The sequence below is a fragment of the Martes martes genome (assembly GCF_963455335.1).
Source record: "Martes martes genome assembly, chromosome: 11".
NCBI lineage: Eukaryota > Metazoa > Chordata > Mammalia > Carnivora > Mustelidae > Martes > Martes martes.
In genome coordinates, this window is record NC_137899.1 from 97,793,841 (window position 1) to 97,821,790 (window position 27,950).

At 36.6% G+C, this 27,950-nt stretch overlaps 1 protein-coding gene across 6 annotated transcripts in view; it reads right to left on the reverse strand.

The window, feature by feature from the left end:
- The window catches only part of TPK1 (thiamin pyrophosphokinase 1), a 347,265-nt gene that overhangs the window by 190,266 nt on the left and 129,049 nt on the right, over positions 1 to 27,950 (reverse strand). For 3 of the 6 annotated variants that reach the window (XM_080818623.1, XM_080818622.1, XM_080818624.1), the window contains one exon: positions 18,515 to 18,584. The exons of the other annotated variants lie outside the window; for them this stretch is intronic. In XM_080818623.1, coding sequence (XP_080674749.1) covers positions 18,515 to 18,584 — 70 coding nt within the window. The remainder of the gene's footprint in view (positions 1 to 18,514; positions 18,585 to 27,950) is intronic. 6 annotated transcript variants of the gene reach the window in all.

Sequence of the window (27,950 nt, forward strand, 5' to 3'; positions counted from 1 at the left end):
GAACTGAAGATAATCTTGCCTGGTATGGAGAAATTTTCTTGCTATACTTCCCTCACAAGATGCAACTCCACTTCTTCCAAAATCTTGGCCCTTATTTGAAATATTGCCCTACTTGTATGTCCAACCAGGGCTGCATGGTAATCAAAGAATGGTGTGAGTGCAGTGCAAGTTACTCCACACTGTAAGCTATCAATCCCGAGGTAGGCTCTACTTATACTTTTACAGCTTGCGATTTATTTTAATGAAAAGAGAAGTGGTAAGGAGAAGCACAATTACAAAATCATATGAGCTTGCCAAAAGCATATGAGCAAACAAGACAAAAAGCAAAAAGCAAAAGCAGTGAGCAAACAAGACAGTATTTAATTATGACTGAGTGTTCTGACTCAATAACAGCAGTGCAAATTCTGTGGGTAAAAAATTAAAGTACATGGACTGCTCTTTCTGTCTATGCTATGGGAATTGACCTGTAACCACTTTAACCGGTTAGAAAACCAGACAAAATATGTGAAACAATGGTATCCAGACAGCAGAAAATAGGCAGCTCAGGAAAGGGCTTGGTGAAACAAGTGAGATAAGCCCTGTTATCACCTCAGCTTTCTTCCTGGAGCCAGTTTCTAGCCAGTTCTCTAGTGAGGGAAAATTCAGAGAGCTTGTGGCCTCATCAAATGAGGGCACCAATTTTAAGGGAAGATGAAAAGCTAGGAAATACAGTATAGAGTACCTGAGAAAATAGAACTACAGAGAGAAAGAGAGGTCTAGAAAGCTCCAGAAAGAGTTCCTTGAGTGTTTGGACACATTACTCTTCTATACACAAATGAGAAGTCCAGGGTAGGGAGAGGACCACCAGAAAGCAATGGTCACAACAATTCCTAAAAATAAAATATGGCTGGGTAGAATCCACATAGAATCCACATTCCTGTCATCAAGAGTACAGAGACAGGGGCACCTGGGTGGTTCAGTGGGTTAAGCCTCTGCCTTGGGCTCAGGTCATGAACTCGGGGTCCTGGGATCGAGCCGCACATCAGGCTCCCTGCTCAGCGGAGAGCCTGCTTCCCCCTCTCTCTCTGCCTGCCTCTCTGCCTACTTGTGATCTCTGTCTGTCAAATAAATAAATAAAATCTTAAAAAAAAAAAAAAAGAGTACAGAGACAGTAATAAACAGGTCACTAAATAGAGTCTCACATTAAAAGTAAGACTAAATTAGTCCCAGAATAAAAGTTGTGCTGGACCTACTACAAGAAAGTTTTACATAAAGTTTCAAGAGTAGTTTCAAAGTTTCAAGCTCACCCATAAGTTATTCAACCACGTCTCAGAACAAAAATCAACACTGTTAAGGGAATATAACAAATCTGGTAACAACTTCAAATTAAAAATGTATAGCATCCATTCAAAAACTCTCAGGCAGGCAAAGAAGAAAACCATAACCAGACACAGAAAAGACAAAGAGGCTGGTACTAGCAGACAAGGTCATTAAAACAACTATTACAAACACGTTCCATACACTCAAGAAGTTAAAAGCAAACATGAATAAAGAAGCAAGAAATGGAAGTAATACAGTAACTATCAGAGATAAAAAATACATTATCAGAAATGAAAAATACACTAGAGAATTAATAGCAGATTAATCAAAGTATTAAACATACCATACAAAGGTATAGCCAATAATCCAATGGTGAACATGAAATGGAATCATTAAGAAAAAAAAAAAAAAAACCAAAGGAGGAAAAGGGAACAACTTTGTGGCTTAGTCAGTTGAGTGTCTGACTCTTGATCTCAGCTCAGGTTGTGATCTCAGGGTCATGAGTCCAAGCCCCACATTTTGCATGAGTACAAAATGATTGAAAGATCTAAAAAAAAAAAAAAAAAAAAGAAAGAAAAAGGAAAAGGAAGAAAAAAGAATGGGAAAAGTAGCAAAATATTAGATTTAAATGTAATTGTACTGATAAATACATTAAATGTACATGGGCCAAATGTTACAACTGAAAGACCTAGATCTAACAATAAATGAAAAAGACATGCTGTCTATAAAAAACTACAGACATAGATGGATTTAAGCTAAAAGCATGGCAAGAAATATACCATGGAAATACCCATAAAGAAAGCAGAGTGGTTATATTATTATAAGAAAAGGTGGACATCAGAACAAGGAATACTGGTAAAGATAAAGAAGGGGCAATTTCATAATATAAAATGATAATTTAATCAAAATAATTAGCCAATCTGTATATAATAAAAGAGCCCCAGGATACTCAAAGATGGGAAAAAATCCATTACAATTTTCAAAAATCCTCTTAGAAGTTGATAAAACGAGTAATTCAAAAGAACAGAATATACTCCTATTTTATTCTTTTGATGCTATTATGAATCATTGTTTTCATAATTTCATCTTTAAATTGTTCGGTCCAAGTATATAAATATACAATTGGTTTTTATACATTGATAAATGTATAAAATCTCTTATTTCCTGCAACCTTGAAACTGTTTTTTAATCATTTTTTAGTAGTATACTTAGGATTTTCTATATAAATAAGGTCATATTATCTGCAAATAGAGATAGCTTTACCTCTTTTGTTATTCAGATGTCTTTCTTTTTCTAGTCTAACTGCCATTCCAGAAACTACCGAACAATGTTGCACAGAAGTTAAAAGCAGATTATCCTTTCCATGTTCTTAATCTTAGAGGGTAACCACCCAGTCTTTCACTGTTAAATATGATGTTAATTCTGGGTTTTTTGTAGATGTCCTTTGTTAGCTTGAAGAAATTCCCTTCTACTCCTAGTTTGTTAAGTATTTTATCATGAAACATGTTGGATTTTGTCAAATATGTTTTGTGTCTCTTGAGAGCATCATACGATTTTTGTTTTTTATTCTGCTGAAATGATGTATTACATTAATTGACTTTCAGAAATTGAACCACCTTTTCATTCCTCAGACAAATCACACTTGGTCATGGTAGATAATCCTTTCTATACATTGTTGGATTCAGTTTCCTAGTTTTATTTTGAGGATTTCTACATCCATATTTAAAATATATATATATATATATATATATATATATATATATATATATATATATATATAGGCCTATCATTTTCTTGTATTCTCATTGGTCTAGTTCTGGTATCAGGGGAACACTGAGCTTTAGAAAATTAGTTGGGAAGCATTCCCTCTTCTATTTTTTCCAAAGACTTTGAAGAACTGGCATTAATTATTCTTTGAATGTTTTGTAGAAATCAATGGTGCAGCCATCTGGACCTGGGCTTTCCTTTGAAGTAGTTTGTTTCTTCCAAATTACTAATTCAATCCCCCCATTGCCATGAGGTCTACTCAGATTGCCTAGTTCCTCTTAGTTTCATTATTTTGTGTCTTTCTAGCAATCTTTCCAATAGAAGTATTAAACTTTTTCTGCACTTTTTTTTTGAAACCTGACACTGTAAGGCAATAGTGCCCATTAACAGATTTAATTCATCAGCAAATTCAATACAGTTTGTACGAGAATTTGTTGACTTTTTGTAGAAACTGACAAACTGATTTTTAATTTTTTAAAAAACTTTTTATTTATTTATTTGACAGAGAGAGACACAGCAAGAGAGGGAACACAAGCAGGGGGAGTGGGAGAAGGAGAAGCAGGCTTCCCATGAGCAGGAAGCCCGATGCGGGGCTCGAGCCTAGGACCCTGGGATCATGACCTGAGCCAAAGGCAGACACTTAAAGACTGAGCCACCCTGGTGCCCCATGATTTTAATTTAATATTTTATTTATTTTAGAGAGAGAGAATGAGAAGGGGGGAGGGACAGCAGAGGAAGAAGCAGACTCCCCACTGAGCAGGGAGCATGATGTGGGATTTGATCCCAGGACCCTGGGATCATGACTGGAGAGAAAAGGAGATGCTTAACCCACTGAGCCACACAGGCACCCTGACAAACCGATTTTAAAATTCATATGGAATTAACTGTAAGGAACCCAGAATAGGCAAAAAAATAAAGAAGAACAAGGTAGGAGGACTCTTACTTCTCAACTTCAGAACTTACTAAAAAGCAGGGTAATAATCAAGATGGTGTGGTAACGGCATCAGACTAGACATACAGATCAATGGAACAGAAATCATAATGTACCAAAGAAACTCATACATCTATGGTCAACTGATTTTTGACAAGGGTACCAAGACCATTAAGTAGGGCAAGAACTGTGGTCTCAACCAAACACCCATCAACAAATGGCTGGAGTAATTGGATAGCTATACACAGAAGAATCAGCTTAAACCTTTACTTCACACTACACACACAAAAATGAAAATGGTTGAAAGATCTAAATGTAAGAGCTGAAACTATAAAACTTTTGAAGAAAACACAGAGGTAAAACCCTCATGATTTCAGATTTGACAAAGAATCTTATATACAACACCAGAATCATGAGCTACAAAAGAGTTAAACCAGACTTCATCAGAATTTAAAATTTTTGTGATTCGAAAGATACTATCAAGAAAGTAATGAAACAGCCTGAAAAGTGGGAGAATATTCTTTAATTCATAACTTTTGACCTCATATCTTAATTTCCAAGAATCTACTTTAAGTGCAAAAACTCAAAATTTTACTTATAAAATTTATATAAGTTTTACTTATCAATGTTATAAAAAATTATGAACATACATTTCTGATATATGAAGACTGAAAGAATGTAACACATAATTTTTATTTAATGACACGATGTGTTCATAATACAATGTTAAAAAACAGGTGTGATGTGAAACAATATATACACAAAAATCCCTATTTTATTACATGTGCACACATACACTCAGCAAGAGAGAAACATGCTTACAAAAATATGAAATTGAAAAAGATATGTAAAAATATCAATACTGAGAGCCTGGGTGATTTCAAGTTATTTTTATTTTTTCTTTGTATTTGCCTGTATTCCCTAAGTTCATTATGATGAGCTTGTAATTACTTGTGTAAGTGGAAAGGTGGGTAAGGGTAGGGAACCATGCACCTTTAAGAGAAAGGAAAATATAGGGGTGCCTGGATAGCTCAGTTAGGTAAGCGTCTGACTTGATTTCAGCCTATGTCATGATATAGGTAGGGGTAATGAGATTGGGCCTTAAGATTCTCTCTCCCTTTCCCTCTGTCTCTCCCCCACTCACATGCACACACTCTGTCTCAAAAAAAAAAAAAAGGAGAGAATAGAGAAGAAAAAGAAAAAAAGAGGAACATATAAAGTTAAATCAATAATCGAAAGGTAAATACTAAATAGTACAGATTTGGTTCCTTTAAATAAATTGATTTTTTCTATCGCTATTATTTATAATTATGATTTCATTAAAATTATCTGTACACAGCTTTAAAATTGAACAAACGAGTACAGTTTGGTTCAGACCTTTGCTATATATGATTTGGCTAAAATCGTTGGTTTTGTTAACCTTTGCCACCTATATTCTAAATCAACCCCATCATATTAAAGCATCAGAATGCATCAGTGCTATTCGTGACCATCAACCATTTCTCCCCACCACATCAGAAGGACATGTTGGTGAAAAGCTGCCACACGGAGGAAATTCACCATGAAAGCCCTATTACTTATAAGAATTTTAAGACCCCACTCCTATGTGAAAATGTTCTTTTCACTGATTGATATAATGGTAAGACAACAGAAACTACAGTTGTTTTTCTTGCTTCTAACACGTGGAACTGCTCTCTAGTTACTAATAACCCACTAATGTACAGCCTAGCAAGAAAAAATTGAATACACACTAGAGGCCGCTAGTGGTAAGTGAATTTTGCATGAAGTAAAAAACGTGATGAGAGCCGTAGAAAGAAAACTGCATTCTAAGCTTCTAGCTTCAGCTGCCTCTTTAAGTACTATGCTTCAAGTCACAAAACATTTTTTCCCATCTACAAACTTCTAGTTTTTTTAGTAAGAACTAAATCTGGGCAAATTTCCTCTTAAAAAGAAAAATCAAGGGAATTTTGCTGTAATTTGTATTACTGTATTCTTAAAGCAAAGCTATGCTTTTAAACAATGAGACCTTTTTACATAGTACAAATTAGAAAAAAAAATATTCTAATTGTCACAAAGATTCAGATCAAGTTAAGAAAACCATGTTGTGTGTTGTAAATTTGTCTTGGTGATAGTTCATTGAGAGGAAGATACTTTAAAAGCAAAAGAGATCTAAAAAATATCACAAGCCTCGCAGAAAAATCATGAACCTTAAGAGTGGGATTTTAAGGAGTAGATAACAAGAACTCAGAGAAAAACAGAATATGATTAAAAGCAAGCTTTTCTAAAACTAAGAAACTATACACTCTACTTCCTTTATTTTTTTTGAGAGTGCTGGCACCTGCAAGTGGGATGGGGGTGTGGGTAGGGGCAGGAGCAGCGGGAGAGGGAGAATCCCAAGCAAACTCCATGCTCAGTGTAGAGCCCCACATGGGGCTTCATCTCATGACCCTGAGATCGTGACCTGAGCTGAAATCAGAAGTCAGATGCTTAACCGGCTGAGCCACCCATGTACCCACAATACGCTTTTCCAAAAATTTGTGAGGAATGTTATTAAATTTCCTAGAATACATGAGACATATTTTTATCATTTACACATATGATAGTTTAGTAAACATAACTTCCTTTTCACCGTCATTAAGAGAACGAGGGGAAAAAATCTCATAGCTAGGAGCATTTTAGATCACAGTAAGTTTTAAGTTAGAGAGGTGCCTATGGCAGGGGAAGTATGAAGATTACTGAAGACCGTTAGCTGATCCAGGGACAAGGTGGAAGCACTGGTAGCCAGAGAGAAGGTGTTTTGGGTGGACATTTGTGAAGATTTTGTTTGTAACTGTATTTGCATTTGTTCCTACCCATGAAGCTAACATGGTGTGAATCTTGATAGCAGGCACAGACCAACCCAGAAACAAACAGGAGTCGCGTATTTACTCATGCCACCCCTACAAACAAGGGCAAAGGCAGATTTTCCCTTAACCACCTCGGCTTGGTTAGTCATATACTCTTACACAAGAAAAGACAAGCCACCGGGAATTCATCAGCAGCACCCAGTGGCCGGCTCACAGAGGGTGGAGTGCAAACCCTAACTTGTTCTTAGAACACAAATGTACTGTAGATACATCTGGCATATTTCTTCCCAGGCCCAATTTTCCAGTCTTCCCAATTATGAACTGTTAATTATAATATTTTTAATTGATTTTGTTGCTGTTGTTTACATTGGTCAGAGGTTTTCTTTTCTTTACAACCAGGAACCCCCGCTGATACAAAATAAATAAATAAATAAAATAAATAAGAAGTTCCTAACAATGTTAACAGGAGAGCCTTTGATATTCTCTGATTCTGCTCTTAAATAAAAGTAACTGAGAATTACTTTACTGGGTCAAAAATATGCTTTCATAGTTAAACTACGAAAGTAGAATACATTAAATTTTTATGGAAGAGCATATCTAATCATTCTAACTATTAAGCATATAGTGACCTACTTACTGGGGATGAGAGTGTGAAAAAGCTAGAGACAGTGCAATGTCACTGGGTGACAGGCTGGCAGGAACATGCAAAGAGGTGATTCCAACGTGTTGGGATAAATGTTAAGGGAAACACTGAGTAGGAAAACATTCCAGAAGGACACTGACATAACCTGTTAAAGCAAGAGATTTAGCCACCAAATACCCTTACCTAGTTCATTCAGGATTTGTCATCTATTGGCCTGTGAGGAAATTATTATTATTTTCAGGGAAAACTATCTAAAAGGAGTAATACTGCTCAATTAAAAATATTTTCAATTTTTGTCAAATCTGGGCCCATGGACTAGAATTATTTCCCAAGGTAAATAAAACAAGAATGAGGAATTTTGTTTAACCAGCCATCTAATAATATATTGAAAATTAGCCAAAAAACTTGGGAAACATGAGCTCTTAAATTGTATTAACTGCTAAAACTATTCAAGTTTATTCTTTTCATAAAGCAAAATTAAAAGAGCCATGTGTTACTCAAAACTTTTGACAGATGATCCAGGTTTCTCTGAAAAATCATCTGAGGATAATTTATTTCTGAAGACTCCATCCACAGTGCAGGAAAGGAAAAAAGGTTTTGTCAGGAACATACTTTATGAAATAGAATAGCCATAAAGAACAATGCCTTTGATTAAATTTAGTTGTAAACTGACTTCCTGCAGCTGCTTAAAATGATTTCCTTCTGAAAATTTATTCTGACTTCATGCATGATCTGATAAACATAGCATCTCTGCATACACTATTTGCCCCTGACTCCCCGAAATGATTCAGAGCTATGCATGGGTAACTTTGAGATCTCTGATTTATAGCATTTGATAACCAACAGACTAAAATATATTACAAAACTAATTCAATCAACAATTCAAGATAAATATGCCCTCACAGTTGATTGTGTAGGGTTCTTTAATAATAAGACTCCTCTTACAAATTTTCTTTTAAATGTGTTAATCATTTTTACCTTCCATCATTTTGATTCAAAGACCCAATAATGTTGACATGCTTACAGAGCCTCATAATTTGATTGCATGAATACTTTTTAACAGAAACTTGTTGAAGCAAGTGACTAAAATTCTTAAGGCTAGGCTTAGAAGAAATCAAGGTAAACCAATGATCTCTGGATTTCCTCAAGCAAGTACACACTTGTTTCCTTTCTATATATGTTCAAGCACACTGAAAGCATATTTTTTTAACTATGGCATGAAATGCATGAACATTAGTTAAAATAAATCCCAATCACTGAGAAAATAAGTCATAGGTTGACTGAAATCAATTGTCATATATATTAGAGGTTATTAAGATCACAATATCTGCTCAGATCCTTGACACCAATTTATTACATAACAATATTATATTTATTGTCTTATTCCATAAAAAGCTAACAGTACTGAGCAAGCTTTTGCAAGATTTTCACTAAGATCAGTAGAATATAAGCATTATATATGAATCTCTTCTACTATTTATCTCACTTCGAGGGTATAAGTGACAACTTTGAAAATTACGTTTGGCTCTGACTAAAAGAACTAACATTCCTCCCAAAGAATCACTTGGAAATAGTGGTAACAGATTCCAACTAAAAGGATGATTCCTAAGAATCAGGTCTATCAACCACATTCAACGAGCAAACAAGACTATGGTGTACCCACATAACAGGACACCACTCAACACTGAAAAAGGGCAAACTACTTACAGATACAATCCCAGGGATCAATCAGAAGCATCTGGTAAGTGAAAAAAGTTACACACATAAGACAACAAGCTGAATGACTCCATTTCTAGGACATTCTAGAAGGTTTCAGGAGCCCGGGTATAGGAGTTGGGGACTGATGCCAAAGGATAGGAAGGAACTTTTCAGGATGATGGACATGCTCTATTCTTGACAACTGGTGGATATGCCTGTATACTACTACAAAACCTACTGAATTGAATGCTTAAATGGATGAATTTTATCATATAAAATTATACCTGAACAAAGATGATCAAAACAAAAAAAAACCAGAGAAGCTAAATGTTATATTCCTTCATTCCAAAACTTACAACTTTTCTGGGAAGTAGTACAATTACCACGTGCAAAGTATTAACTATGAGTGAATATTTACAGCTATCGTCCGAAACGAGCTCATACACATATTCAACTATCCTATAATTCATCATATCGTAGCTTTGAAGGCCACCCTCTACCCTCTTGGCTTATTCCATTCTTGTGTAACCAGCCCAAGTAATATATTTCTTCTTCATAAAAATCTTCACGATTCCTCTGAATACTCCAGAAGATCCTGATCTTTCCCTGAAATGCCACAGGTGGAAAAATCACAGCCTGAGAAAGTGAAATTACTTGCCAAAGTCTCATAGTAATGAAGCTGCAGAATCAGATTTTAGATCGTGACCTAACTGAAAAATCCGTGCATGCCTTCTCACTACATAGTTCCCAACTTGGAATTCCTGCTATCTGTAACAGCTAGAATCCCACATTATTCAGTTATTTAAATCATAGTCTAAAGTTGGTTTAGCTAGGGCACAGTGAGTTTTAGAGCCACAACAGTCAGTCTGATTCCCACTGGATCACTCTGAAAAGCAGTATTGATCTGCTCATAAGAAAGCTGCAAGAATGTATAAAGTTAGGAAGTCTGAAATCCAAACTGTGAAAAAATAAATGGTCTGACTGGAATAAGAAATTGGGAATGAATCCTTACTTTTTCTTCTCTCTCTTTTTTTTAAGATTTTATTTATCTGTCAGAGACAGAGCACAAGCAGGGGGAGTGACAGGCAGAGGAGGCAGAAGGAGAAGCAGGCTCCCCACTGCGCAAGGAGCCAGATGTGGGACTCCATCACAGGATGCTGGGATCATGACCTGACCTGAGCCACCCAGGCGTCCCTGAATCCTTCTTTCCTATTTGATCACAAGTTCCCCTTCATCTCACCTCATTAACACTTGTTTACATGAACGGTCATCGTGTGATTTCAGGGAATTTTTACTGGATGCTAGTCTTTTTTTTTTTTCTAAATTATGTTACTCACAATACAGTACATCATTGGGTTTTTTTTTTTCCATCATTAGTTTTTGATGTGCTGTTCCATGATTCATTATTTGTATGTAACACCCAGTGCTCCATGCAATATGTGCCCTCCTTAATGTCCATTATTGGGCTAACCCATCCCCCCACCTCCTCCCCTTAAAACCCTCAGTTTTTTTCCGAGAGTCCGTAGTCACTCGTGGTTCATCTCTCCCTCTGATTTCCCTTCATTTTTCCCTTCCTTTCCCTAATGTCCTCCATGCTCTTCCTTATGTTCCATAAATAGGTGAAACCATACGGTAATTGACTTTCTCTGCTTGACATATTTCACTTAGCATAATCTCCTCTAGTTCCGTCCATGTTATTGCAAAAGTTGGGTATTTATCCCTTCTGATGGCTGAGTAATATTCCGTTGTGTGTATGGACCACATCTTCTTTACCCATTCGTCTGTTGAGGGAATCTCAGCTCTTTCTACAGTTTGGCTATTGTGGACATTGCTGCTATGAACATTGGGGTGCACATGGCCCTTCTTTTCACTACATCTGCATCTTTAGGGTAAATACCCAGTAGTGCAATTGCTGGGTCATAGGGTAGCTCTATTTTTAAATTTTTTTTCCAATTTTTACTTTTTGAGGAACCTCCACACTGTTTTCCAAAGGGGCTGTACCACCTTGCAACCCACCAACAGTGTAAGAGGGTTTCCCTTTCTCTACAACCTCTCCAACATTTGTTGTTTCTTACCTTATCAATTTTGGCCATTCTAACTGGTGTAAGGTGGTATCTCAGTGTGGTTTTGATTTGAATCTCCCTGATGCCTAATGATATTGAACATTTTTTCATGTGTCTGTTAGCCATCTGTATGTCTTCTTTGGCGAAGTGTCTGTTCATGTCTTCTGCCCATTTTTTCACTTGATGATTTGGTTTTTGGGTGTTGAGTTTGAGAATTTCTTTACAGATTTTGGATATCATCAGCCCTTTATCTGTAGTGTCATTTACATTTTTCTTTTTGTTTTTTTAAGATTTTTTATTTATTTATATGACAGACAGAGATCACAAGTAGGCAGAGAGGCAGGCAGAGAGAGAGGAGGCTCCCCGCCGAGCAGAGAGCCTGATGCGGGGCTCGATCCCAGGACGCTGGGATCATGACCTGAGCCGAAGGCAGAGGCTTTAACCCACTGAGCCACCCAGGCGCCCCTGTAGTGTCATTTACAAATATCCTGTCACATTCCGTGGGTTGCCTCTTTATTTTATTGACTGTTTCCTTTGCTATGCAGAAGCTTTTGATCTTGATGAAGTCGCAAAAGTTCATTTTTGCTTTTGTTTCCCTTGCTTTTGGAGATGGGTCTTGAAAGAAGTTGCTGTGGCCGATATCAAAGAGGTCACTGCCTATGTTCTCCTCTAGGATGCTAATCTTTTAAATTCAACAGAAAGCAGCTCCTAAACATCTGAGCTAATTTAATGTTAATATGATCATATGTGGGACTTTCCCATTCAGATCTGTATTCAACTACTCTGAGAAAACTAACCAAAACACAACACCCCTCCCCATTTCAAGTCCCCATACACGAATGATACCAAATCCACAGTTATTTCTCAGATGAGTTTCAAAGTCTCTGCATCCTTTAAAATCACAAAAAACACTCACAAGTAGCACTGATATTCATGTTACATTCAAAATACCAATGAATTCAAAGGCAAGAATCTTCATTTCTGATAAAAGACTCACTGAGATAGTAATGAGGACACAGTGTAAATATAAGACATTCTGAAAGTAAGTAGGACGAGTTCTACATGTGATTTCAGACAAAACGGGCATGATCTTTCTAGCTATAAGGCATTCTGATTTATACATAATAATAAAATAAAATAAACTATCTGAAGTTGCTTCTGAAGCCCAGGCACTGAGGAGAGAAGGCATGGGAAAAAAGAGGAAACAACTTGGCTAAAATGATAAGTAAAAGACAAACCCTGATAGGAAATGAGTTTAGATTTTATCCAGGAGACAAACAGAACCTTCCCTTCCCTCCTCCCTGCTAGTCAGCACATGCGTGTGCACATGTACACCCCCCCCCACCCCACTCTGTGACCCTAACCTTTTATACTTCAGCAGGATCCTCAGAATTGTTTCTAATACCCCAATTCTGGATTAACTGTCCATCCTCTGTGCTTTCCTCTGTCACAGAACCTATCACATTGGATGAGAATTTTCTCATTATGTGCTTTATAATCTATCCTATTGTATACTAATTTCTTCTTTACTTCTATTACTCTAAGGTCTTTTTTTTGTGGGCAGGAATCAATTATTTATATATTCGCAGTAGCTATCAAAATGTCTAACTATAGAAGGTATCAATAAGCTTTTGAATGAATAAAAATGAATGAATGATAAGTTAAATGCCACATTCTTATTTCTGCCACTGGATTATTCTTGGGAGATACTGTCTCATTCCAAAGCTCTTTTTATTTTTTGATCGGTTTACCTCAACTTCCTAATAGAGTAAGGTTTACAAATGTCTACGTTATCGTTAAAGGTATTTTTTTTAAATGATATCAACTCTTTTTTCCCATACTGTCATTTTACATAGAAATGTATGTATGTGGCATAGACTTTGTAATTCTTGCTGGTAGCTCTTCTACTTGGTTCCATCACTTCTTCCAACTCCTACCATAATCAGCATGACCTTATAAGGACCTATAGCAATGTTTCTTAATCCATTCTGCAGGTTCACAGAGCTATCAATTCTATATCCCCAAAAAAAGTCCATTTAGTCAAAGTTCAATATATTATGGTTCCATTTCATAAATACCAGAGATAGACAGAATTAATCTGACATGTATTGGGTCTGATAGCAGTGTGCTATGAGGGAAGATGGTGATGGGAGGGAGCATGAGGAGGGCTTCTGCAACGCTGGTAATATTCTATTTATTGATCTCTATACCATTTATTCATGTGTTCCCCTTTGTGAAAATTCATTGAGCTAGATCATTATAATTTGTGCACTTTTCTACATGTTTGTTTTTAATATTCCCTATGGTGGAAAAGGTTGGTAATTACTGCCACAGCTGACAACTTCTCTACCCCTGGTTAGAAACTAACCAAAGCAGAAACTGTTCTCTTAGAATATCTATGAAAGATGCAGAAAGAGGAATCACCAGGTATGAGAGGAGGGTGGTCCGGGTGCTTAACTCTCCCATAATCCTTACTGTTGGCCTGGTACCCACAAATAATAATCTTTCAATATTCTTTGATGTGGACATTTTAGTCTTTACTGATCTATTAAACTGTCAACAAAATTGTCAGTAGAAAAACAAAAGAGGGGCACCTGGGTGGCCCAGTCCATTAAACATCTGCCTTTGGCTCAGGTCATGATCTCAGGGTCCTGGGATCAAGCCCTGCACTGGGGCTGGGTTCCCTTGCTCAGTAGGGAATCTCCCTCTCTCTCTGCCCTCCCCCCCAACTTGTGCTCTCACTTTCTCTTTCTCTCAAATAAAGAAAATCTTTAAAAGAAGAAGAAGAAGAAAAACAAAGGTCCTCCAAAGCCTATCGATGATGGGCAAGAAACAAAATCTGCTCCATAAAATCTCCTAGAAAATCTTATGTGTTTCACTTGTATTTTTTTCTCCCCCTCTGTATCCTGTGATTATTCTGACTACAAAGCTGTGCTTTACCATCCTGGTTCAGACCAATGGTGGGTTTTACCTACTTTCAAGAAGGCAGGAAGCAGATATTATGAGGTTACCATAGGAGTTTTTAATCACAGACTAGTACCAAAATATAGATATGCAATTTTGTCAGTATCAGGTTGAAGCTGCAGAATTAGGGGTACTGATACCTCTAATACCCCACCACAGTACCCCACATTTCTAAAAAAAAAAAAGACATCTGGGGTTAAGAAACAGTAAATTAGGTGTATGGGAATAGAGTTGTGGAATCACTACAATCAGTTGCACACCTGAAACTAATATTGTGTGTCAACTGTATTTCAGGAAATATATACATATATATATGTATATGTATATGTGTGTGTGTGCATATATATATATAGTAATCTATAGGAATATTATATATATATTTTATATATATATATATATATATATATATATATATAGTAATTACATATTAGGCTGGAGTCAGGAATCAGTGGGGATAGTTCAGATGATTTAAAAATAAGGTTGGAGAAACTGGGTGACCAAATAGATGAAGATAGATTTTTTATCTCAACTGAAAAAAGGAAAAGAAGAAGAAGGGAAGGAAAGAAAAAGAATATGGGAGTACAAAGTATGGAGTCTTCCTAAAACCTCTTCCTCTTTAATCTCAAATTTCTAACCAAAGTGGAGACCCAACTGTCATTGGCAGTGCCCATCCTACATTTCCCCAACTGGGTCTTCAAGCTGCCTCAGTCTGACATTCAGACTGAGCATGCCCCCAAATCAGAACCTATCAATCCTCAGAGCAAAGGTCATCTGTTTATCCAAAGTGTGAGGATCAATCAAAGTCACTCAAAACCTTATAGGAAGAGAGAACAGAGTAACTATAATAAAATACTCATTTATTAACAAGTATTTGTTGAATATTTAATATTCTCACACAATTTTGTAGGCATCAGGAAACTTACACTGACCTGAACAAGAAAAATGAGTCACATTTTCTGTTGTTCCAAAGGGCAGAACCAATAGGTAGACTCAATGTAACTTTCTGCTACTTAGGAAGAAATAACAGATATATGTTTTCTTTTTTGTTTCTTTCAACTAACATATGTTCAAATCAACATGTATCATTTTGACAGCACTAAAAAGCACTTAGGACTTCTTTATTTTAAAAAAACAAAATGAAACAAGAAACAGTGGCCTGATAAATAGAGGCCACTTCCAGAGTAGATGTTTATGAAGATGGTATAGAGTACACGGTACAGGGTCAGATATAAAGTCACTGCTGATGTCTCCCTCAGCTCTATCCCTCCATAAAGCCCTCTTCCTCCTCTTGCTCCTCTCTTCCTATCTACATCAGTCTTCCTTCCTTCCATTCCAAATGTCTTCAGTGGGAGACGATTCTCTACACATTCATCTTTTATTACAAAATTATAAGGTATTACATTGTAGATATGGAAATTAAATAAAAAGGCAAACATGAACAAGCCAAACAATGGTCCACAAATCATACTTGGCTTTTTAAAACTTGTACTTTTTTTCCCTTTTTCATTGTGTGGCTTCTCTGTTAAAAATGCTACTAATAAGGAGCACACCTGGGTGGCTGAGTTGTTAAGCATTTGCCTTCGGCTCAGGTCATGATCCCAGCGCCCTGATATAGAGCCCAACGTCGGGCTCCCTGCTCTGCAGGATGCCTGCTTCTCCCTTTCCCGCTCCCCCTGCTTGTGTTCCTTCTCCTGCTTTGCCTCTGTCAAATAAATACAATCTTTTTTTAAAAAAGGCAACTAATAGGGGGCGCCTGGGTGGCTCAGTGGGTTAAAGCCTCTGCCTTCAGCTCAGGTCATGATCCCAGGGTCCTGGGATCAAGCCCCACATTAGGCTCCCTGCTCAGCAGGGAGCCTGCTTCCCTTCCTCTCTCTCTCTCTGCCTGCCTCTCTGCCTACTTGTGATCTCTGTTTGTCAAATAAATAAATAAATAAATAATCTTTTAAAAAAAAATGGAACTAATAGGAATCATGTTTAGTCACCTATATCCAATTAGTGAAACTGGTTAGGGTTTGTATTTAATGAGATTTACTCCGAGGATTTAATTCCCATGTGAGGCAGTTAGTTTACTCATCTCCCTATTAGACAATCTACCAGGACACTATGTTCCTAAGTATCAGAGTATGAATCATTGCAAACATATTAGAATGAGAAAAGCAATGGAAAGTACATTTTCTTATTGAACATCTTCATCTACAGTCAAATGATTCTTAAATAAATCATGTATATCTTTTGGAAGACTTCCATAAGATTACGTATAAATGTGTTAAGAATATTAGAAATGTTATTTTGAAATCTGGACAAAAATGGGGGCACCTGGGTGGCTCAGTGGGTTAAGGCCTCTGCCTTCGGCTCAGGTCGTGATCCCGGGATCCTGGGATTGAGCCCCGCATCGGGCTCTTTGCTCGGCAGGGAGCCTGCTTCCCCCTCTCTCTCTGCCTCTCTGCCTGCTTGTGATCTCTCACTGTCAAATAAATAATAAATAAAAAATCTAAAAAAAAAAAAGGTACTCCACAAACCTTGTAATCTATTTTGCTTTCTAATGTGAATAAAAATGTTGTGTGTTCTCTTTCTCATTAGTGTCTGCCCAATCCAATAAGAACAATCAGTATATAAATTTGTATTTTTTTCACAAGCATTTTGGATGGTTCTTATGGTCACAGCAGAGTTGGATGCACTGTGTTAATATCTTTTCACAGCTCTGGCTCATATAATTATGTTCACGAGCTGCACCTACCATTAAAGAAATAGTACTGAATACTAGATTCCTTGCCAGCAAGCCAGCTACAGGCATGAAACGTGATACCCAATTCATAATCTTGGCCTCATGGGCATCATGCTCTTCCCTGAACTAACCAGCCCAGGCACTGTTTAGAGTATTTTTTACACGCTGTCCATGTCAGGTCTTAGAGAATACGGTCAGAAGAATCCATAAAGTTAAAAAATGAAGAATTATAAAATGTTAAGAATTTAAATTGTTTCCTAGGCTGTCACTATTGCCATATTCTTTGATAATTCATCCAGTCCCTAGACATTAGGATTCCCAGTCTTAAAGGAAACATGTTCTCCTCCTATAAGCAACTGGCTGCTTTCAAACAGCAGCTCCAATATTAGAAGCCTAAGTTAAAAATTCTGATGCCATAAAGATGTATTTTACATCATTTCAAACTACATATATTTAATTCACACCTGCAGTATGTTGAATCATAATATTTTTATTTTATTTTTTGCAGCAAGGAGGTGATTTCTCAAACTATAAACATTTCAGTACATTTAATAACACATATGATAGAAGTGGAACTAAATTTCACAGCCAGTCTACTTATATCTAGACTATAAATTCTTATGTTTGCCAAGAGGTTGAACTATAAACATGTTGGCAATGAGCTGGATTTAAATTTGCTTTCATCAAATGTATTCTCTCATCTAAAAATAGCTCACCATGCAAAGGTCAGGAAAGCCAGACAGCACAGATACCAATCATTAACATTAAGGTATTTATCTCCTAAAATATATGTATGTGCATAACTCAGAAGTAACTAAGTTAAATTAAACTTAGCTTTACTCAACACTACTACAAAAATCTCACTTCTGCCACAGCATGTATCATTTATTTATATGAGGTCAGTTTTTCATTTAAATGGAGTTTTATTTTAATGTTCAAAGTCCTCACAGATATCGATATTTGATAAAGCTACTTAATGAGACTTTTGAAGTAGTAGAGTAAGGGTTTTTGTTTTTTCTTTACCATAGTTTTTTTTATTCAAATTCAATTAGCCAACATACAGTACATCATTAGTTTCAGATGTACAGTTCAGTAATTCCTCAGTTGTGTATAAGACCCAGTGCTCATCCCATCACATGCCCTCTTTAATGCCCATCACCCAGTTACCCCATCCCCCCACCACCTCCCTCCATCAACCCACAGTTTGTTTCTTAGAGTCAAAAGTCGCTCATGGTTTGTCTCCCTCTCTGATTTCTTCCCATTCAATTTTCCCTCCCTTCCCCTATAATCCTCTGCACTATTTTTTATGTTCTAAATATGAGTGAAACTATACGATAATTGTCTTTCTCTGATTGACTAGAATGAGAAGCTTTTAAGTAAAAGAATGACTGGCCTAGTTCTTCTAAGAGATACACTCAAAACTAAGAAATAATACAACACGGTTGAGCAGTTCTCTCACTGGTGTGGTTTTCTGTTCATTTTAAAGAACATTAATAGTGGTCATTCATCAAGGAGAGAATAAAACAACCTGAAGACCGGGTTAGTTGTATTTTGGACACAGGCTGAAAGAAAGCATACCTTTCCCTCTCTCCTTCCATGGTATCATATAAACGGTTGGCACCTCCATCAGCACAGGCTCTCAAAAGGGCTTTAAATAGAAAAAAAAAAAAACAAAAAAAAAACACAAAGAACATTTCAATATAAGCAACTTAGAGCAGTACTTCATAAATAATAAACAAATGATTAAAAAATGATCAGACACACACACACACACACACACACTCACACTTTCCCCTTTGGATCTTTTCACATTTAGCCAATGATAGCTGCACTGCAAGTGATCCTACACAGCACTCAAGACAGACAGAATCACCTAAGACAAGAGTGTATTTCCTTTTTGTAGCCTTTTCAGTTCCTCTTATTAAATAAAAGGGGAAGAGAGTACAGGGTGTCTTCAATTTCTCTTGAAGCTTATTTTTCCTTCTTTATAAGAGAAGATAGGTCTCATCCTCAGTAAGAGAAAACAGGACATAGATATCTCTTTATGGCCTTACTTTATTAATTTGTACAGATGTTTTCTATTTATGGCAGGTATAAGTTTCCACATTTTGTTTTGATATAAAACGTTTCTTTTAAAAATAAAATCATAGGGGTGCCTAGGTGGCTCAGTAGGTTAAGCCTCTGCCTTCAGCTCAGGTCATGATCTCAGGGTCCTGGGATTGAGCCCCACATCAGGATCTCTGCTCGGCAGGGAGCCTGCTTCCTCCTCTCTGCCTCTGCCTGCCTCTCTGCATACTTGTGATCTCTGTCAAATAAATAAATAAAATCTTTAAAAAAAAATCATAAACATAACATTGCTTAAGGTTATTTTAAAATACTAAGTGAAAATTTAGAAAATGTGTGAAATACTGTAAAAAAAATTTGGGAGGTGGCACAAAATTAAAATTTGGTAAATAATAAGATATTTGAGTAAGACTGACTGTCTCTCCAACTGGGGCTTTTAGGTCTTGCCTTCACTGTAAGATATGATGTTGCCGATGAAGTGTTCCTTGAAATTCTCTTACTCCATGGGCTACTATTTTGTTGTTGCTGTTACTTCTCTAATTTCCAATTTTCCTAGAAATGTTCAATATCTTAGCATCTGTTCCCTCTTTTTTTTAATATCCTTTACCTGAAGGTTTCAGGTCAAACTTTATTTTTTATCCTGGGTAAGGACAGTGAATGCGGTTATGTCTGAGATTCTGATTCCTCACCTCAAACAACAGAAGCCTGTCTCCGGTCCCCACACGGCTTTTAAAACCAAAGTCACTAGAGCCATAAAGATCAGCAAAGGCCTTGGGACCAGCAGATTTGAAAGAAACACACTACTCTTTTGAGCTACTTCTTTGATTCATGGCACTTATGAAATCCCTATCCCCTTTCTACAAATTTATACATTTAAAAGTGTTTATACATTTACCTCCAAATGTCTAAGTGTTTAAAAGCAGCAGGATATAGTAGAAGATATCTAATTAGCCCTTTGGCAGAAATAAAAGTCCTAATGTGTTTTCTACTAATCCATAATATGCGAGACTATTTTCTCTGTTCCATGTTTTATCAGAAATAAAACAGGGCGCCTGGGTGGCTCAGTTGGTTAAGCAACTGCCTTTGGCTCAGGTCATGATCCCAGAGACCCGGGATGGAGTCCCACATCCGGCTCCCAGCTTAGCGGGGAGCCTGCTTCCCCCTCTGACCTTCTCCCCTCTCATGCTCTCTCTCACCCCCCCCAAAATAAATAAATCTTAAAAAGAGAAAAGAAAAGAAATGCAACAGGCCAAGTGGCAAAAATATACTCCTTTTCTGCTTCAGCTTCCTCATCTGTAGGTGGGGATAATATGGCTTAGCATTACTAAGCAATTAATGATTTAATAATTGTATATCTTGTTTATCAGAACACCAGAACACAGTAAGCATTCAATCAACATTGGTCCTCTTCCTCCATTTTTGCTAGAGTCATTATGAAGTGATTAAAAAGCTTGTGTTGGGCGCCTGGGTGGCTCAGTTGGTTAAGTGACTGCCTTTGGCTCAGGTCATGATCCTCGAGTCCCGGGATTGAGTCCCACATCGGGCTCTCTGATCACCATGGAATATGCTTCTCCCGCTGACCTTTCTCTTCTCATGCTCTCTCTCTCTCTCTCATTCTCTCTCTATCAAATAAATAAATAAAATCTTTAAGGAGCGCCTGGGTGGCTCAGTGGGTTAAGCCTCTGCCTTCAGCTCAGGTCATGATCTCAGGGTCCTGGGATCAAGCCCTTCATCAGGCTCTCTGCTCAACAGGGAGTCTGTTTCCCCCTCTCTCTCTGCCTGCTTCTCTGCCTACTTGTGATCTCTCTCTGTGTCAAATAAATAAATAAAACCTTGGGGGGGGGGGAAAGCTTGTGTTCCTGGACAAGGAAAGCCTAAGCTACTAAAATAGTGCATAACAAAAATAAGAGTTTTTACAAGGATATTTAAGAGGGTCGGCTCATTTTACCAATTACCTACAATATACATTTCCTTAGGAGGAATGGTAGCCAAATTCAAATGAAGCCACAAGCATAACATGCAGAAGATCACAGAATATTCTGCACATTTCCTAAATATCAAAACCTAAAGTTCAAAAGCATCGAAATCTAAATTTTATATGTAAATATAAATTTTATCAAAACCTAAAGTTCAAAAGCATCGAAATCTAAATTTTATATGTAAAACAAGTCTAACATATAAAATATGGCATAAAACAAGTGAATAGAGAGATTGAAAAGACTGATAAATAGAAGCAGATGGGGAACTCTACCAGTGATCACCCTCCGAGTATATAAAACAATTATCTGTCAACAAAATTAACAAGTATATTAAATCTTTTTATATAAAAATTGGTTCACCCAAGTAATATGAAAACCTAAGAAATGGGTTTTAGTGGCTAAGGATTATCAAATAGAATGAGTTGTCAACTTCACAGTGAGGTCTTATTCTACAAAGATCAGTCGAATTCAACATTTATACCTGTTATGTTCCAGGCCCTAAATGCAATAGCAAAATGAGTAACAAACAGATCTAGGACCCCAGGGTCACAAGTGAGCAAAAGAGAGACCAACGCAAGTACACACACACACACACACACACACACAGACCAATGCAAGTACACACACACACACACACACACACACACACACGACGTGCTGCAGACTCTGACCAGTGCCAATAATAAGGGCAACAAACTTCGACGGGAAGACAAAGAAGGGAGAGATGAATTTTAGTAAACATCTGCTTATCGATAAATGCAGCTCCAGTAAGATTACTGTTACTTTCACAATACCAAAACTTTGTCTAATGTCTGTTACTTCCTATGCCTAAATTTAAATTGATACTTTTAGAGCAGTTTATGGAAATATTTAGATCATAGGAAGCAAACTTGTCCCCATCTATTCTTGTTTTAAATGGCAAAGGGAGCAAAAATAGCCATGAGTAAATCTATAGACATTTTTCTCACTACCTTTCAGTTGAGAGTAGGGGTACAATCCCACTCAAAGGAAAACAAGGTCCCATATGTCCCTAAAAGTATTTTGTTTTCAATAAAGTTTGACTTAAAAACAAAAGATGTATTCTACCATTTTTAAATGTTAGTGATAAAAATGTTTTAGCTAGTTTGAAATACTTTCTACATATGTAAATAAAATTACATTTGAAAAATAAAGTATTTCAAGCATAAACAATGCTGGCATGAATTCACTGACAGCAGTTGGAAAAATGAGTCGCAAGTATGACTATTAATGAAAGTAACAAACTTAAAGAACCAGAAGGTACTCTGACATAAAATATTTTTTATAAGTCAAAATGAATCAGCCCCCAAATCTGTTCACTCCATCATTTAAATTGTTCCAAACTTTAATATAGGTTAATTCATGAGTTATCTTGTAATGTAAAATTTTCATTGGCGTATATACAGCAAAAGTTTTGCATATTTGTCAAACATCATAACTTCAAAGGTTGAGAAATTATTTCCTATGCATCAAGCTGAAATACAACTAAAGACTAAAATACATTAAAATCATTAACTTTATATATTGGTACTACCAGTATGTATATTAAATGCATCTGAAACTAACAGTTTTTTTTAAAACTGGCATAATGTAAGTTAATATTACTGACAGAAAATGAAGGGCTCCATTCAACATTGGAGGTTAACTGGCTATTTCATTAATTTTTGTTGAATAAAGTTGGACAGAAATAATTTGACTTTCTCAGCAGTAGACTATTATATCAGTTCCAAGTATTAAAATGAAGGAAAAGTAAAATTAATCAAAGAAGCATTTTTCAGTTTAACTGCAAGAAAACCAGATATCAAAGATTTCAATTCTAATCTAGACCACTTATTACTTCTATGACTTTGAGCTAATCCAAAGCCTGCTGATTCTAATGTAAAATAAAAATTATTATATGTATTTTGCCAAATTCACATAATTTTTCAGGGACTCGAGGGAGACAACATAGACAAAACTAGAAGGAAGTAGCATAGGGAAATATCCTCTCACATGCTGCTGATGACTATTTTTTTTTAAAGATTTTATTTATTTATTTGACAGACAGAGACAGAGAGATCACAAGTACGCAGAGAGACAGGCAGAGGGGGAGGGGGAAAGCAGGCTCTCCACTGAGCAGAGAGCCCAATGCAGGGCTCAATCCCAGGACCCTGAGACCATGACCTGAGCTGAAGGCTGAGGCTTAACCCACTGAGCCATCCAGGTGCCTCTGTTGATGACAATTTTGAGGGACAGGTTGGCAGATTAATAAAAATTTAAATGTGCATCCCTCTGATTCAGAAATTCTATGTAGCCTACATAAACACTTGTCCAAATTCACAAGGGCTTATGTACAAGGATATTCATTGTGATAATATGGGTAATCATGAAAAACTACTAGAGAACTTAACTGGTCATCAGTTGAATATTGGTAAACTATATCACAACTATAGTAGAGAACCATTAAAAAAAAAGGGTAACTCTTACATGTATTTGTTTTTATTTTTATGATTTTATTTATTTATTCATGAGAGACACACAGAGAGAGAGAGAGGCAGAGGGAGAAGCAGGCTCCCCAATGAGGGACTCAATCCCAGAACCCTGGGATCATGACATGAGTCAAAGGCAGACATTTAACTGACTGAGTCACCCAGGTGCCCACTTACATGTATTTGTATGTTATCTCTTATGAGATATATTGTTATATGACCCTTAAAATAACTTTTAAATAACCCTTGCTCAAATATTTCTTGTAATAGCACTCATAGATCATATTGGATTATACCAAATCCAAGAAAACTAAGAATCAGACAAAAGTTACTTTATCAAGAATGTGTAGCAAGTAATTAGTAATCAGCACTGATAAGATGCACTTGCGCTGCAGAATGGACACCCTGCCCCCAACACATACTCCTGAGGAAATTCATAAAACTAGCATAGGATAAGCCTCAAGAATTGACAGATTCCGTGGCCATTTGCATCCCAAACAGGGAGTGACCGAAAATTTCAAAGTTCCTCCTTGGAAATGATGAGGCCATCACTATTTTTGTATCAAACAAGTTTCATTATCCATTTTATACCCTTCCTTAAATCTAAGTAAATTTAGTGCTGAATAAAGCCTATTATGTCTTGTGAGTTTGTTAATCCAAACCCAAGACCATCTTTGTATTCTACACATCCAACTCTTTAACAGTGATTATTGTGAGGAATGGGCATGGGGTCATGGAGAAGACATTTTTTTCCCCCATTCCTTACATTACATGCTATGCTGTTAAAAATATTTGTACAAGGAATTTGAATATTGTAAATTATAATTTTAAAACCAATGGTAATAACTAAAAAGGGGAAATACACATAAAATAATAAGAATAATTCCAGATCTAACCCCATTATTAAAAGGAATCAAATATTTTGTCAGACATTGCCAGGATTGAATTGAAGATGCCTATCGTTAATCTAAAGGAAAAATAAGATGCAAAATCTTACTTAGAAGAAGTCTTACAGTATCTGTAGAGCACTAAATAACTCCAATTACCCAACTTCTGTTTATTACCAACACAGGTCCTTATCCCTAGTACCCTAAAGTTTCAATTAGTCTTTGTGTACCCAAAATCAATCTAATTTGTCAATTACTGGTTTGAGTCAGGGTTCTTTCCCTCCCAGACATAGAAGACCACAGAATCCCCAATTTCTATCCTTAAGGCTGCTCTGGCAGCTATATGAGATAGTCTAGTCACGGGGGGAGGGGGGAAGTAGTTCCTTCTGGTTAAGACTCAGAAACAGTTCACTAACATATATACATTAATAAGGAAAGGATTCCTTATTTCCTAATAAGGAAATTACTGATAAGCATATGAGTCCACATACAACTACACAGATGCCAGTAGAAGGTTACCTATCAGCCATTTATGGAGAACGGTGGTGTTTTTATTATGGTAAGAGCAGTTAACATGACATCTACCCTCTTAAGAGCTTAACAATGCAGTATTGTTAACTACAGGTGCAATGTTGTATAAGAGATCTCTAGAACTGAGTATCAGCTCCTCATTTGCTCCTTCCCTTAGCTCATGGCAACCACCGTTCTATTCTCTGCTTCCAGGTTTGACTGTTGTATCTACCCTCATACAAGGGGTTCCATGCAGTATTTTTCCTTCTGTGTCTGGATTCTTTCACTTAGCTTAACGTCCTCCAAGTTAATCCATGTTTTCACATCTTGCAAGATTTTCTTCTTTTTAATTTTTTTTTATTTGGGGGTGGGGGACCCCCTTTGCCCATTTCTCCCATCCCACTTCTGCTCCCTCCAACCACCACCAATTTGTTCTCTGTATATATAAGGTCCTGTTGTAATTTTTTGGTACTAGATATATGGCTCAGAAATATTTTCTCCCATTCTGTAGGTTGCATTTTCACTCTGTTGCACAAAAGCTTTGTGGTTTGACATAATCCCGATGATCTAATTTAGCTTTTGTTGCCTGTGCTTTTAGTGTCATATCCATGAAATCACTGTCAAAACCAATGTCATAAAGTTTTTCCCCTATGTTTTCTTCTGAAGGTTTTATAGTTTTGGACTTTACATTTAAATCTTCAATCCATTTTGCATCGAAGATAAGTGTTTTTAACCAATTTTCATCATTAGAGACAATACTTAGCAGTAATTCACACTTCATACTTAAATCAGACAAGAAGCTCTAAATCAATGAATTTTTCCAGAAATATCTCTTGCTTAAAAACATTTAATTTACCCACAGTTATTCCCTGCCTGTGTTAAAAACTCAACCATATAATGAAGCCCAATAAGAAACAGATGTTATTTAAGAATTCATGAAAGGCTTTCTTTAATGAATTATTATCTTTAAGCACATCTGGGTGTCCACTTCGGTTTTTTTAAGCACTTCATAAAAAACCAGAATGTCTGTTCAGGATATTTCTGTTATTTAAAAGAGAAGTTAAAGGATCTTCCTTGGAGATCTTCCATAAGTGGGAATGTTAAACATACTGACCAGTGAAGAAAGAAAGAAAAAACACATATAAGATACAATTATCTATATATAAAATAATATAGGTATTGATTTTTATATTTATATAATTATAACCATCAGATATTGCTACAGTGGTACTTTTGCAAAAGAGGACGGGGTTGGAGAAGATTTATTTTTGCACTCTCAGCCATAAGTGACATTAAATCTACACCCAAATCCAGATTTGGCATATGGCCCAATCTATTCCATTACAATCTCCTGCTATCCAGTCAAAAATAATGACACCACAAGAGACTTTCCAGGGTCCCTTTTCTACTGTTCTGCAACCAGAGAGACTCAGACCTGAGACTGAGAAGCTTGGGTCTATGGTCTGTATCAACACAGAAAATGAAGTCAATACAGCAAAGGTAAAGCAAGCAGGGCATGGGCACTGTTTGGGGCCCACAACAATAGCAAGGGCTAGGCACTAGCCTTTACAATTATATAAGCTATAAATTCCCATTTGGGGCTCAGACCAATTGGGGTTGGGTTTTCTATCATTTGAAACAGGAAGAGCCCTAACATACAAACGTTAATTTTTACTTCAAAGACACTGAATCTTCCATCAGTTGGCAGAATACTACCTTATTATGTCCCGAATCTATGACAGACCAAGTCCTTAAGAGGAGCTGCATATTTCTGTAGATAGTATATGCTCATAATAGACCATCACCAGCAAAGCTTGGATTATGGTCCAAACTGGTTAGTTCGTGGACATGGTTAACCATGGATATGGTTAACAGAGATGGATATGCATGCTTTTCCTATCAGGACATTATTTCATGTGGAAACACTTTCATTCAGAGGAGTTCATGAATTTGTACTGAGAGAAATAGTAACAATTTACTTTGCTCATAGGAGTATGGAAATGTGTAATTATTTGCTATTTAGATAACTCAGTTTTAGATGAAAGGTTTTTGTACAATTATTAAAAAGCTCATATTATTTGCAATAGCCTAAAAAGAATAAATGGCATACTCTTTAAATTTTAGTCAAGTCAGTAGCACAGAATTTTCCTTATTTCAAATAAAAAGCAAGTGATATTTATACTGAGCATCTATATGCACAGTGCTGTGTTAGTCTTAATGATCTGGTTCATGCCATATAATGAAGATTTTATTATCTATAGGTAAATGTTGCTGTGCAAATTCTATTATCCTTTCTCTCTCCCGCCTTCTGTCTCCTCCCCTCCTAGTTAAGCACCGTGGAGATAAAGTATGACATTTAGTTATCCTTGATGTAATTTATAAAGTCTAAAATCAGGTAGCTCTTTAACAGTGAGTGATACCAAATACCTCATTACTAAAAAGTCTTAAAAACAGCCAAACATCACTGTCTGTTTATCCTAAAGTAGCTCAGTGAACATTTTTTAAAAAGACAAGTAAAGTTCATAATGGGTAAAAACTGCAAATAGCTAAGCAGCACAGAAAAAAATGATCTCATATATGAGAAGCTAGCATATGCATGTTTATCCATACAGGAGTTGTTAAAAACATGGCTGAGTACATTCTCAAACGTTACATTTTTACTAAAGACCGGCCGTTCTTTAAGGATAAGGTGGCAAATGTGCATGCTCCATCTACACTTTCTAAGAAACATACAATCAATCAACCCTTGCTGGTGTTTATAACACAGGGTTGTTGGACACTACTCACATTTAGGGCTTTTGTTGTGAGGGGTCATTCAGTGCATTGCAGAATGTCTGCCAGCACCCTTGGCCTCTACCCACTGACTGCCAGTAGCAGCTCCAAGTTGTGATTACCAAAGTTATCTGCAGACAATGCCAAATATCCCTCAAGGGCAAAATCATTCCCAGTCAAGAGCCAGTGCTCCAATCAGAGGACCACTTACACCTCAGCACCTGCTCATAATCCCACAATATCCAGCTCTAAGGCAGATTGTTAATTGCTCTTCTGTAAACCTCCAAATTAAAAGCAAGACTATCACCTAGAAAAG